At 33.8% G+C, this 11,814-nt stretch overlaps 1 protein-coding gene across 2 annotated transcripts; it reads left to right on the forward strand.

Moving 5' to 3' along the window:
• Positions 1-1,009: 1,009 nt before the first annotated feature.
• LOC129079742 (zinc finger protein PLAG1) lies at positions 1,010-6,744 on the forward strand. Of its 2 annotated transcripts, none has more exons than XM_054585009.1 (2): positions 1,010-1,057; positions 5,196-6,744. In XM_054585009.1, exon 2 carries the CDS (start codon positions 5,200-5,202, stop codon positions 6,451-6,453), a length of 1,254 nt encoding a protein of 417 aa, XP_054440984.1. In that variant the 5' UTR covers positions 1,010-1,057; positions 5,196-5,199; the 3' UTR covers positions 6,454-6,744. The 2 variants fall into 2 exon arrangements, with proteins under 2 accessions (XP_054440984.1, XP_054440983.1); XM_054585008.1 differs by lacking the exon at positions 1,010-1,057 and adding an exon at positions 4,434-4,675.
• The last annotated feature ends 5,070 nt before the right edge of the window (positions 6,745-11,814 follow it).

The following is an 11,814-nucleotide window of genomic DNA, read 5'->3' on the forward strand; positions in this document are numbered from 1 at the left end:
AAATAAAATTATTTTCTGTCATTGGTAAACCTTTTCTTATTTTATGTTTGATTTATATTATCCCTCTCAAGTTCTTATAATCATGATTCTGAATGTTCATCTCAGAGATACTGTTTACTAAGCTCTTTGTGCCCTGTACTGTCTATAATAGATCATTCTAGTGTATTCTGCCTTTGACCATTATTCCTTTCACATTTACTTGCTATTAACAGGGTTTTTTTTTTTTCTATGCATAGTCTTAGTCTTTTGAAGATCATGCTACTAATAGGCATTTTTAAGATATTTTAAGATTTTTTTCAGCAATGACCTTTTAAAACCAAATGGCTTTTTTCCTGACACCGCTTTCTCCTATAGCAAACCTATATTTAACTTCCCTTGCATGCTTTGAAATCTAAAAACACAGAGTGATTGCTACATTTCGGCAGTCCTTGCAGCATTCTCAGAGAGAAATCGGCAGGTATTGCGGGTAACAAGCCCAAGTTGCATAAGCGTGTGTAGTGCGGGCGTGCAAGGTGCTGTCATCAGGAGGCTGCTGTTCTTTGGTGATGTTCCACATGCACTCTAAGAGAGAACTGAGTTTGTTTCTTCCATAACATTTAGCTTAATGAAATTTTGATCTATTTGATTTACAACTAGTAACTCTAATACCCATTTCTCTCAGTAGGCAAGTTAGATTTAAAAAGTTAAATTTGGGAAAAAGTGGGGAGTCATTCAGCATCACAAAATGCCATTTATATAGGTAATACTGTTTTACTTTTTGTTTCTGCATTTATTTGGTCATGTAAATGTGCTTAGAACTAATAAATTTGCAATTGGTGGAAATTAATGCATGACTCTTCAGCAGAGTATGGAATGTAAGCATGTGCTATGAAATTGCAATTCTTTGATCCTTTATTTTCCAACATTTACATACTGGTTCCATTTAGAGTGTAGTCCATTCTTATTTTTTGTTTCATAGATTGGCCAAAATGGGAAGGACTGGATTCCGTTCTCTTCCACGAAGAGTCAGTGGGACTGGCTAAGATCAAGGTCTGAGGCTTTTTCCATCAGTCATCAGGTGTGCATTGATCAGAACTCACTACAGTTCTGTACATCTGTCTTTATAGTGTTTGATCGATAAGCATATTATAAATGTGTACTTTTATTTGATGTTGAGCTCACAACCTTATATTTATCCTGTAGTTTTAAATGCACCAATAACTAATTTGAGTTTTGTAATATATTGAGATAAAAAGATATTATTAGCCATGAAAAAATTTCAGCTGGTCTTAGAAAAGTGTAATATTTGAAATCTGCAGTTCTTCATTGCTCAGTATGTACATCCAAAGATAACAGAGTTCATTTGTTACTCCATATTGAGTATCACCAATTTTTATAATATCAAATGTTTGTATATTGTTTCATGGTGTACTTTTTATAATTTTTTCAATAACTTAGAATTTATCATTTTTCTCAGCTGGAATTCTCTGCTCATTATGGTTGGATCTCATAACACAGTGTCAAATATGACCAGTCTTTGAAATATTTTCAGATATTAGTTATATACAGGGATTTAGATCCTTTGGATTCTGTGTTGGTTTTACAGTGGAAAAATAAGTTTGTTTCCTACAATGGTTTTATACTCTAAGTTTGGTTCCTACCTTGTTCTAAATAGGTGCACAAAAGCATCGTGTTAGGAAATCAAATAGTTGAAATTGCTTTTTTTTTCTGCCTTGTGAGAGTACTTTATACCAATTTACTATAGTGTCATTATTGGTTACATCAAAATCACTGTTTAGATGTTTCTGAGAGAGGTGTCTCCTGAATGAAATTATACCAGGAAAAGAACAAGTCCTTGAGATTCCAAACTCGATCTTAAACCAGAGGGTACATACCGAGTTTGCATTAGTAATGTCAGTTGCATTATTGTATTTATGTCACTTTTAAACTGCAGTGGAGACTTAGACAACATGAACAGCATAAAGGAAGGCCTTGCCAGTGTCTGCCCACCAATGGAGAAAGGATACATGAACTAAACACCGACCAATTTATCCATATGCTTTACATTTTAATCACGAGTGGATATTTACTCTATTTTGCCTGTTTTGTGACACCTCTGTGTTAAAATATAATAGGATATATTGTAATATACACTTAGTTTTACAAAAATTTAGGTTAAATTTAAGGCCTCGCCAAAAATGTAACTGGAATCTGCAAAAGTAAATGTCATACTCCAGCTTGTGAAGTGTTGGTCTCGTGCCGAAGACAAGTGATGTAAAGAAATTGATTTTCTTTATTTTTCTCTGAATATATAATAGGATAAAAAATCCAGTTGATTAGTAGTTGATAAGTTATTTAACCACATTGTTTTCAATTTAAAAATCAGATCTTTTTAAAAGTTTATAGGTATTATAATTTCTGCGTCTCTTAAAAGTACATTGCTATACTAGCATTTGTGAAATCTTGAGGAATCATTTAACTCTTTTATGTCAATTGAGTCTTTGGGGGTTGGTTTCTTACTCTGAAAAATACAGTTGATAATATTTACTCTCTCTCGTCCACAAATTTTCAAAGCTTTCTATCAGTTTAAAAATGTTGTTTAAATAGACAATCTGTTTCATACAATATGTTCATTTCTTTCTCAACGCACCAATAATGAATTGAAACTCTGACACATGTTTTTACAACCTAAAACACCTCTATAATGATGTATCCTTGCATAGGTACTGTGCTCTAAGCCAAAAGTCCCACTGGTGTGCTGCACACAGGTTACAAGTGTGTGAAAGACTGACCCCTCAGCTCTTGGGGAGGCCTGATAACTCTGGTTCATCCGCTAACCGCAGTCTGTTCAAATGGGAACAGACCCATTTTCTATGATGCGAAAAAATGAAAAACAGTGAGGAAAATTACTTCAGCCAAATCCTTCCTTCCTCCAAATGACAAGGAGCCGTGATCCTCACCTCATATGTAACATCAAAAGGCTTTACCATTTCAAGAATGCATATTTGTTACGAAGATAAGTCATTTCTACTCTTGACTCAGAAATTTCTCTGTGTGTGATGACACTGGTATAAAGAGTATATTTTCACTTTGGGTGACGCATTCAACTCTTTCAGGCCTCTGGTGTTTGTGCATTAACTAGGTCTTCCTAGAATAAATGATTCACAAGGTGCCTAAAAGAGTTTACAGTTGCTTACTTATATTTTCCTGTAATGAAGAATGTGACTAGAATCAACTTAAACAAATTAAAATAATTTTTAGACATTAAAAAATTTGTGGAAAGATTTTTTTATGTTCTCAGTCAGATTTATGTTCTCTAGTCTCCTGTAAGATTTGAAACTTAAAATGCCACTTTTAATGTTATGTTTTTGGGGGTTTTTCATATTTCACAGTTCTATTTATTCTATGATGGCATAAAGTCACAAACGAGACACTAAAAACAAGGAAAAACTATAAATACCACCAATGCAGGGATCTGTTAGTATTTCCCAATGTCCCATTGGGAAAATACTTAAGTGCCTTGTAGATTTGTTTAATTTTTTTATTATATAGTACTTTATTTTCATAATTACTATGAAAAATACTTTTGTTTTTGTTAAACATATCTTCATTTTATAAAAGGGCATGTATGCATTATAGTTTAGAAAACATGGAAAGTTATAAGGAAAATACATATAATCCATAACGTCAGTATTCAGAGATAACTACTGTTAACATTTTGATATAGATCCTTCTAGTCTTTTTTTAAGTATATGCATATTTTTTACAAAAAAAGAAATTATACTGTATGTATTTTGTATCTTTGCTTTTTTAACATAACATTTGTAATAGTTGTATCCTATTCTATTACATGAAAGTCTCCATAGTTTATTATACTTTTTTTTTCCTTATTTTTGGACATTTGGGTTGTTTCTAGCAGTTTGTAGGATAAATAATGGTATAATGAAGGTCTTTATAAATTAATCTTTTCTGAGACTGTACATTTCCCTAAGGTACATTTCTAAAATGAGAATTGCTGGCTAAAAGGTCTGAAGTTTTTGTTTGTTTCTACTTTTTTTAGTGTCATGTTTTGATGCTTCCTGAGAGCTTCTGAAATCGCTACTGCTTTTCCTAAGTAAAACATTTGTCAGGTGGAATATCAAGAGATGTATGAACTGTTCATTCTGAGCAATGCATTAATATGTATTTTGACAAATATAAAGAAACCTACAGATATTACATTAGACCAGCTGAATCCATTTTATGGTTTCTTTTTAATTCAAAAGCATCACATAGCAAATAAAATTTTTAAAAATTAAATTTAGTTACAAACTAGTTGTTTCTTATTTTTTTTCCAGTCCCTTTTTGCTTTCTTTTACGACCACATGAAACTTGAGAAGCCACCTAAAGCTAAATCATTTAGTGGAGTTGGGCAGTTCCCAAGTGTCCAACAAGAAGGCCTGGTTTAGGCTGCGATGGCCACTGTCATTCCTGGTGATTTGTCAGAAGTAAGAGATACCCAGAAAGTCCCTTCAGGGAAACGTAAGCGTGGTGAAACCAAACCAAGAAAAAACTTTCCTTGCCAACTGTGTGACAAGGCCTTTAACAGTATTGAGAAATTAAAGGTTCACTCCTACTCTCACACAGGAGAGAGGCCCTACAAGTGCATACAACAAGACTGCACCAAAGCCTTTGTTTCTAAGTACAAATTACAAAGGTATTAAACTCTATTTGTCTTTCAGATTATATTTGCTATGTTGTTGGCTGTGTGAAGCCATTGTAAACGTATATATTTGTATACACATTTTTTAGCTGATTTACAGAAAGGAAATGTTAAGTAGATTAGACATTGGCTAGTTTTAGTATTCTAAATCACATATTTTTATGTGTTAGTGTCTTTGGATTTTTAAAAATGAAATGCTTAATGAGAGTAGAATTTCCATTTGTACAAAGAAATTACAAGAAAAGGTATGGACATTTACGTGAGTATATTCAGTATTGCTCATTTGTTTTTGTAATAATAGCTGAAAACCAGCCAGTGAAAATTAAAGTGGCAACTTAAATGACTCAAGTTCTACAGTATTTAGGTATATTAACTATCCTTGTAGTATAGATTAAGTATAAAAGTGTCCGTTATTAGGGAAATTCTGTTTTAGCATAGTAGTTTAGCTTCCATTTGAAAAATGAATACATGCCATTTTTGTCATGATACTTACAGAATATGTCTATGTTCAAAGGCACATGGCTACTCATTCTCCTGAGAAAACCCACAAGTGTAATTATTGTGAGAAAATGTTTCACCGAAAAGATCACCTGAAGAATCATCTACATACACATGACCCTAACAAAGAGACGTTTAAGTGTGAAGAGTGTGGCAAGAACTACAACACCAAGCTTGGGTTCAAACGTCACTTGGCCTTGCATGCTGCAACAAGTGGTGACCTCACTTGCAAGGTCTGTTTGCAGACTTTTGAAAGCACGGGAGTGCTGCTGGAGCACCTTAAATCTCATGCAGGCAAGTCATCTGGTGGGATTAAAGAAAAAAAGCACCAGTGCGAGCATTGTGACCGCCGGTTCTACACCCGGAAAGATGTCCGTAGACACATGGTGGTGCACACTGGAAGAAAGGACTTCCTCTGTCAGTATTGTGCACAGAGATTTGGCCGAAAGGATCACCTGACTCGACATATGAAGAAGAGTCACAATCAAGAACTTCTGAAGGTCAAAACAGAACCAGTGGATTTTCTGGATCCATTTACCTGTAATGTTTCTGTGCCTATAAAAGATGAGCTCCTTCCAGTGATGTCCTTACCTTCCAGTGAACTGTTATCAAAGCCATTCACAAACACCTTACAGTTAAACCTCTATAACACTCCATTTCAGTCCATGCAGAGCTCGGGATCTGCCCACCAAATGATCACAACTTTACCTTTGGGAATGACATGCCCAATAGACATGGATGCTGTTCATCCCTCTCACCACCTTTCCTTCAAATACCCATTCAGTTCTACCTCATATGCAATTTCCATTCCTGAAAAAGAACAGCCATTGAAGGGGGAAATTGAGAGTTATCTGATGGAGCTACAAGGTGGTGTGCCCTCTTCATCCCAGGATTCTCAAGCATCATCATCTAAACTAGGGTTAGATTCTCAGATGGGGTCACTTGATGATGGTGCAGGGGACCTCTCCCTGTCAAAAAGCTCTATTTCTATCAGTGACCCTCTCAACACACCAGCATTGGATTTTTCTCAGTTGTTTAATTTCATACCATTAAATGGCCCTCCCTATAATCCTATATCAGTGGGGAGCCTTGGAATGAGCTATTCCCAAGAAGAAGCACATTCTTCTATGTCTCAGCTCCCCTCACAGACACAGGATCTTCAGGATCCTGCAAACACTATAAGTCTTGGGTCTCTTCACTCACTGTCAGCAGCTTTCACCAGTAGTTTAAGCACAAGCACCACCCTACCACGATTCCATCAAGCTTTTCAGTAGGACTCCAGAACATGGATTTATTACAGAAATGTATGTGTAGCCCTGCCTTAGATGACTGTTTTTATTTTAGTGCCTACTTTTAAACAGTATAAAAGTTTCTGCTTTTGTATAATACCAATATTCATTAAGCCAGTATGAAATAGAAACTAGCTTTGGAACCATTTGTGTTCAGTTATGTTTACCTGGGTATTTCGTCCTAATTCACTGCCAATTGTCATATTTTAAGATTATTTTTCATATAGGAAAGCCATTATTATTAGTAACGTCTTACAAATCCCACATTCGAATTACTTTTTGATCTTAGAATTTTTATTTTTTTTCCACTACTAATGGCTCTCTACCAGTTTGACATTTGGCTCATTAAAAAAAAATTGCAATAGAATGTAAATTTTCTAAAATGTATATGAATAACCCAAGAGTTTCTAAAATTTTTACTAGCCTCTATATGGGTTCATAATGAAATATTTCAAATGAATTAAGAATCCATTTTGGGGAAATAACAAATGTTTCTTAGATGTACAATAACTTCAGGTCAGTATGTTTTGAAGACTTGCTGTTGTCTGCTCAAATATTTCCTGTCTCTGTTGTGCACATATAAGGAAAACAAAACCGAAATACAAAACAGCAGTATTTATAGTAAAAAGAGACTCCTGGTAAGGTGACATGGCGTTCCATGTTACGCAATAGTTGGCCTTAAATTAGTACACAGGATATTTTGCCACGTTTCAAACTTTTTAACTCTCTCTCTTTCCATTTACTAATACTAATGTTTATGGCATTGGAGTCTTCAGAGTCAGTGCATAGATAGCTCTCCTTAAATATTTTCCACCTTTCAAGGCCAAAGGGTGGGTCAAATGCAGCCAGCAATTTTATTTTTATTGTTAGTCCACAGTTAGTCTAGAATCTAGAGCCATCATGGAACACAGGTGTTAGGTGTATTGACCCCAGAATGAATTGTCTCAGTTTAAGTGGTGTAATAAACATCCTAAGCAGGAAGGTATGAAACATCCCTTTCAACTTGGGGGCTTGTTGAGGGGTCATGCCCCCTGTTGCCAGAGTTGGAGATGAGACTATTTTGAAGTAAAGTAAAAGCCTGTTGCTTATATCACTTGTAGCTAAATTCGGTAACATTTTCTTTCCCTTAAGAGCCAAGAGCAAAAAACAACAGTTTAGCTGCTTAATATCTTTCTTATTCAGTGTTAATTGATTTTTCCTTGCTATTTTCAAATGGAGAATTTAAAGTGAAATGCTTTAGAAAACTATTTGAGGAATGACCACAAAGTTTTAATCAACTAAAAATATATACAGTAAAACCCACTTTTACTGGTCTCTGGGAAATGCAGTGAATGTTGCAAATAAATAAGTTGAATTTGTAGAGGGAGAAAAAGTAAAGTAAAACAAGCACTATCTTAGTTAAATGTGAAAATAATCAAGAATATTCTGTTTACTGAATAAAGTAGTTGTGGGCTTTCCTCATTGTTAGATAATCACCATAATCTCTGAAACATCAAATTATTATATTTTTCTAATCAGTAGGGACATCAAACTAAAAAAAACCTATCTATTAAGCACTTGTTAACACCTTATTTGGGAGCCTCTCTGTTGGGGCAGGTGGGGGGGGGGGTGTGGTTATAGAAGAGTATATATCTCTTTAAAAAGAAAAAATTTTTGAGCACTCAGCCCTATATGGAAGTTTCTTTTCCCTTTTATAGGGCCAGTTATTACTGCCGATGTTTACCAAGAATTTCTAAAAATGAGTGCAGATTACTGAATATAATGCATTATTTAAAATATTTGGGAGTGGTATAATTTGTGGAGGAATGTAAATTGTAATAATGTAAATGGGGGTTTCACTCTATATATTATATCTATACACACACACATTTATCGCACTTCATAGAATCAAAGTTGCTCTCTTAAGGAACTTTGGCTCCTGATATTTTATCATGCTCCTACTTTTTTTTAATCCTAGGAGCAGTAGTTTTTATACTTATATTTAAATTTTATTATTAAAAATTACATTTTATAAAAGTGTTCCAAAGGCATTAAAATTATATATGTTAATAAGGAAATACATTTAAAATTTTTTCAAACTGCTCCTAAGCTTTTGATTAGGAGAATATTGCTCTGAAAGTAGGCTTTTAGCTCTGCTTTATTACTGCTTCCTTTAGTTTCTATGAAACAGATTGCTTACCGAAATCATTAGTTGAATGATTAGTGTTCAATATTGCTTTAATGACCATTTTTAAAAATGGAAAAAAGAAATTTGGTGACAGAGCACAAATACAAAACCTATTTTTAAATAGACATCACAAATGCAAGTGTAGAAACACTACTTTATATAAAATTTGCAAGAGGAGAAGTCAAATTAATGAACTGAGTCAGCCTTAGTAGGCTGTATTTCACTGCTAATAAAAAATTAAAAAGGGAGTACCAGGATTTATTAAATAAAGCATTTTAGAAATGGGGAATGGCGCCATATATGTGTATATATATATTTTAGCCTAATTCTCGCCCTGCATGGAATTCAGATATATGGAGGCACATCTTTCAGGGCACCAGTGTTAAAATTGTGCAGTCTTAATTTTCATACATATACCCCTTTGCCTGTTGCTGGCCCACAGACTTAAAATGACACTTCCACGTAAGAGGGAATTGAGCTAATTTGTTTTTTGAAATTGACTGTAGTGGTCACTAAAACTTTTTGGAGAGAATTTCTGTTAAAGATGAGGCAGACTCATTTGTTTTAATTGCACAATGGTTTAACAAGTATAGAACACAGAATTGGCTCCTTTTTATTCCTAGAAAAAATTTGACATCTGTTTTTATGTCAACTGGATATGATTAAAAATAATTACTGCCAATGCTGTTTTTGTTTTCCAGTGGCCAGAATTTAGAAATCCTTAAAATTTCTAATAGTGCCTTTGCTTGGTCAAAATAATAATAATAATGATTTTTTTAAATTTAAAGGGATTATCATTAAGTAAAAAATATTTCAGTTTAGAATTTGGACCTCAGACAAGATATTGAACCTCATTCAGTTTGAACTTCCGCATGTGTGGATAAATTAGATCACCAGACATGGAAGCATGACTGTGGAAGGATCTTGGCACAGTAAGCAATTATTATCCACTTATATATGCAAATATCATCTTTATATTTAGTTATTGGTCACTGTTAAAATTGGCATTTTTAAATCCTATCACCAAGTTCAGTTTTTCAAAACTTTAGTTGTCCTGGCTGATCATGCACCACTCTTTGTACAACTATTAAATTTCATTTAGTGTTTCTTCCAAACTATGTATTTTTGCCTATTTGTTGCTTGTGCTTTATTATTATTAGTCATTTGTGGAATATAGTGATACATTGTGTTAATTTGGACAGTAGCGGTTTTTAAAAACCATATACTGACTGAAACGTGAGCCAGAGCTGATTGCTTTATTAAGCTAATAATGAATGTTAAAGAGTACATATTTTCAGGATCATTTATCTAGTAAGCAATACACATATATAGGCCAATATTTTTTTTAAAAAAATAGAGCTTGGTCAACCTCTATACTACACATATTACAAGATATAGCACTTTCAAACAATCTAAACCTTTACAGAAACTTTCTTATAGGTTATGCCTTTTATTTTAAGACTTATTATGATTTGTTTCAAGTGCCATTAGATGATATATATGTAGGCCTTTGATATATAATGCTTTGTGTTCAAAAATGGTAGACGATATTTTAAACAGGTACATTTTTACAGTGTTTTCTTATCAATTTGCTATATTGCACAGAATCAGTGTGTGTCTTTTCATAAGGTTTTACAATGGTTTATTTTTTACAAGGTTTACGTGTCTCAAAACACACTGTCTTCCCAGTATGTAAATTTACAAATACCAGTTCACCCAAGTTGCTTCTAGCCTATTTAGATCCATGTGGCATTGGAGGAGATCTTTTAAATGTTGAGTATTCTTCATTAGGAATGGCAGACTGTTATCTCTGACAAATGAGTGGCTAAGTTGACTTTGTCTTATTTTTCTCACTGTGACAGCAGTCATATTGACAACACAGATCGTTTGTTATGATTACATAGATCCACATGAGTGGTGGTGTGTAGTCTTGTGCTGAACACGCATAGGAGCTCCTTTTTGATCGTATAAAACAAGATGCTACTGCCAGCAAAAAGGCACGGTTAGATCACCCTTATCCCCTCCTACAACATTATCAACCCTCTGAGGATGGAAGGCAGTGTCTTTTGATAAAGTTATCTAGCTCTAGAAATGACAGAACTATTGCTAATGTATACGACACTTCATTATATAAGCTTCAGTGGTACAGATGAACCAGAATGAATGTTTATCTTCTCAGAAACACTCCTTCAGTTTTATGTTGGATCATGCTGCTAATGTAACTTGGGATACAACTCTTCATGGTGCTACAAACGTCTCTGTCTCATTCACTCGAATTTTTTTTATCCATAGGAATAAAGGACTTCATTAGGTGTAAAGGTGTACAATATATTTTTATACTGTGACTTAATTTGTCATTAACAAACTTTTACACCACCCACCACAATGTATTCATGTGCACTTGCAAAAGGAAATCTTGGACATGCAAATGTTACCAGAACAAACCCAGCTTCTGTCCACAAGGTGACTGTAACTCAAAAAGAAAAGTGGGCTTTATAATACGGTGTAGAGTGAAGAACATGCTGTATGTTACTAACGGCCCTTTGAATTTAACAAAAACTGGGAATCCATTAGGAAATGGATTGCATCGTGCCTGAACGTAAGCTGGACTGCTGAAATTGTACTTTTAGCTAATGAAAAAGTGTTTGGACTAGTATTCTAAAAATGTTCTAATTAATGATAAAGTTTTGAGTCAAAATAGAAAAGAAAAAAAAATCTGCATTCCAGGCTGAAATTTGTATATTTTTATTGCATTTAAAATTGCTATTCTGTGATATTGGGAATTCAAGTGGCTTATCATGTATATCATGTACTTAAAATGTATCCACAAACTACTGTTGTATTTGTATAAAATATAGACAAAGATCATATTTTTTGTGTGTGTATAAGCTCTGTAAAATAGCAGTCACATTATGAAGCTGCAGTGATACTACATTTTAAACATCCACATCCAAAGAAGCAGGCTATTTATTGTCCAGTTACCCAGATATAAAATATTAATTTGCTGCTAATTAAACAATAGTACTGCAGCTTCTTGTGGCCTACAGTGTTATGTTTGCTGTAAGAAAAGTATGTGAACTCCACAAAATATATGAATAAAATTATAGAATGGCTTTAGATAATGTAGATCTTCCTGAAATTTTAATAGATGATAAATTTTTATTTGGTATAATGTTTTT

Source organism: Pteronotus mesoamericanus, unplaced genomic scaffold (assembly GCF_021234165.1).
Source record: "Pteronotus mesoamericanus isolate MK-2021 breed Mesoamerican mustached bat unplaced genomic scaffold, CSHL_Meso_final contig_781, whole genome shotgun sequence".
In the NCBI taxonomy this organism is placed as follows: Eukaryota; Metazoa; Chordata; class Mammalia; order Chiroptera; family Mormoopidae; genus Pteronotus; species Pteronotus mesoamericanus.

Excerpts from the sequence above, each read along its gene's own strand:
- LOC129079742 (XM_054585008.1), top strand. The coding sequence starts at position 4,434 with ATGGCCACTGTCATTCCTGGTGATTTGTCAGAAGTAAGAGATACCCAG. Across the intron at positions 4,676-5,195 it reads TCTAAGTACAAATTACAAAG|GCACATGGCTACTCATTCTC; the intron begins GTATTAAACTCT and ends CTATGTTCAAAG.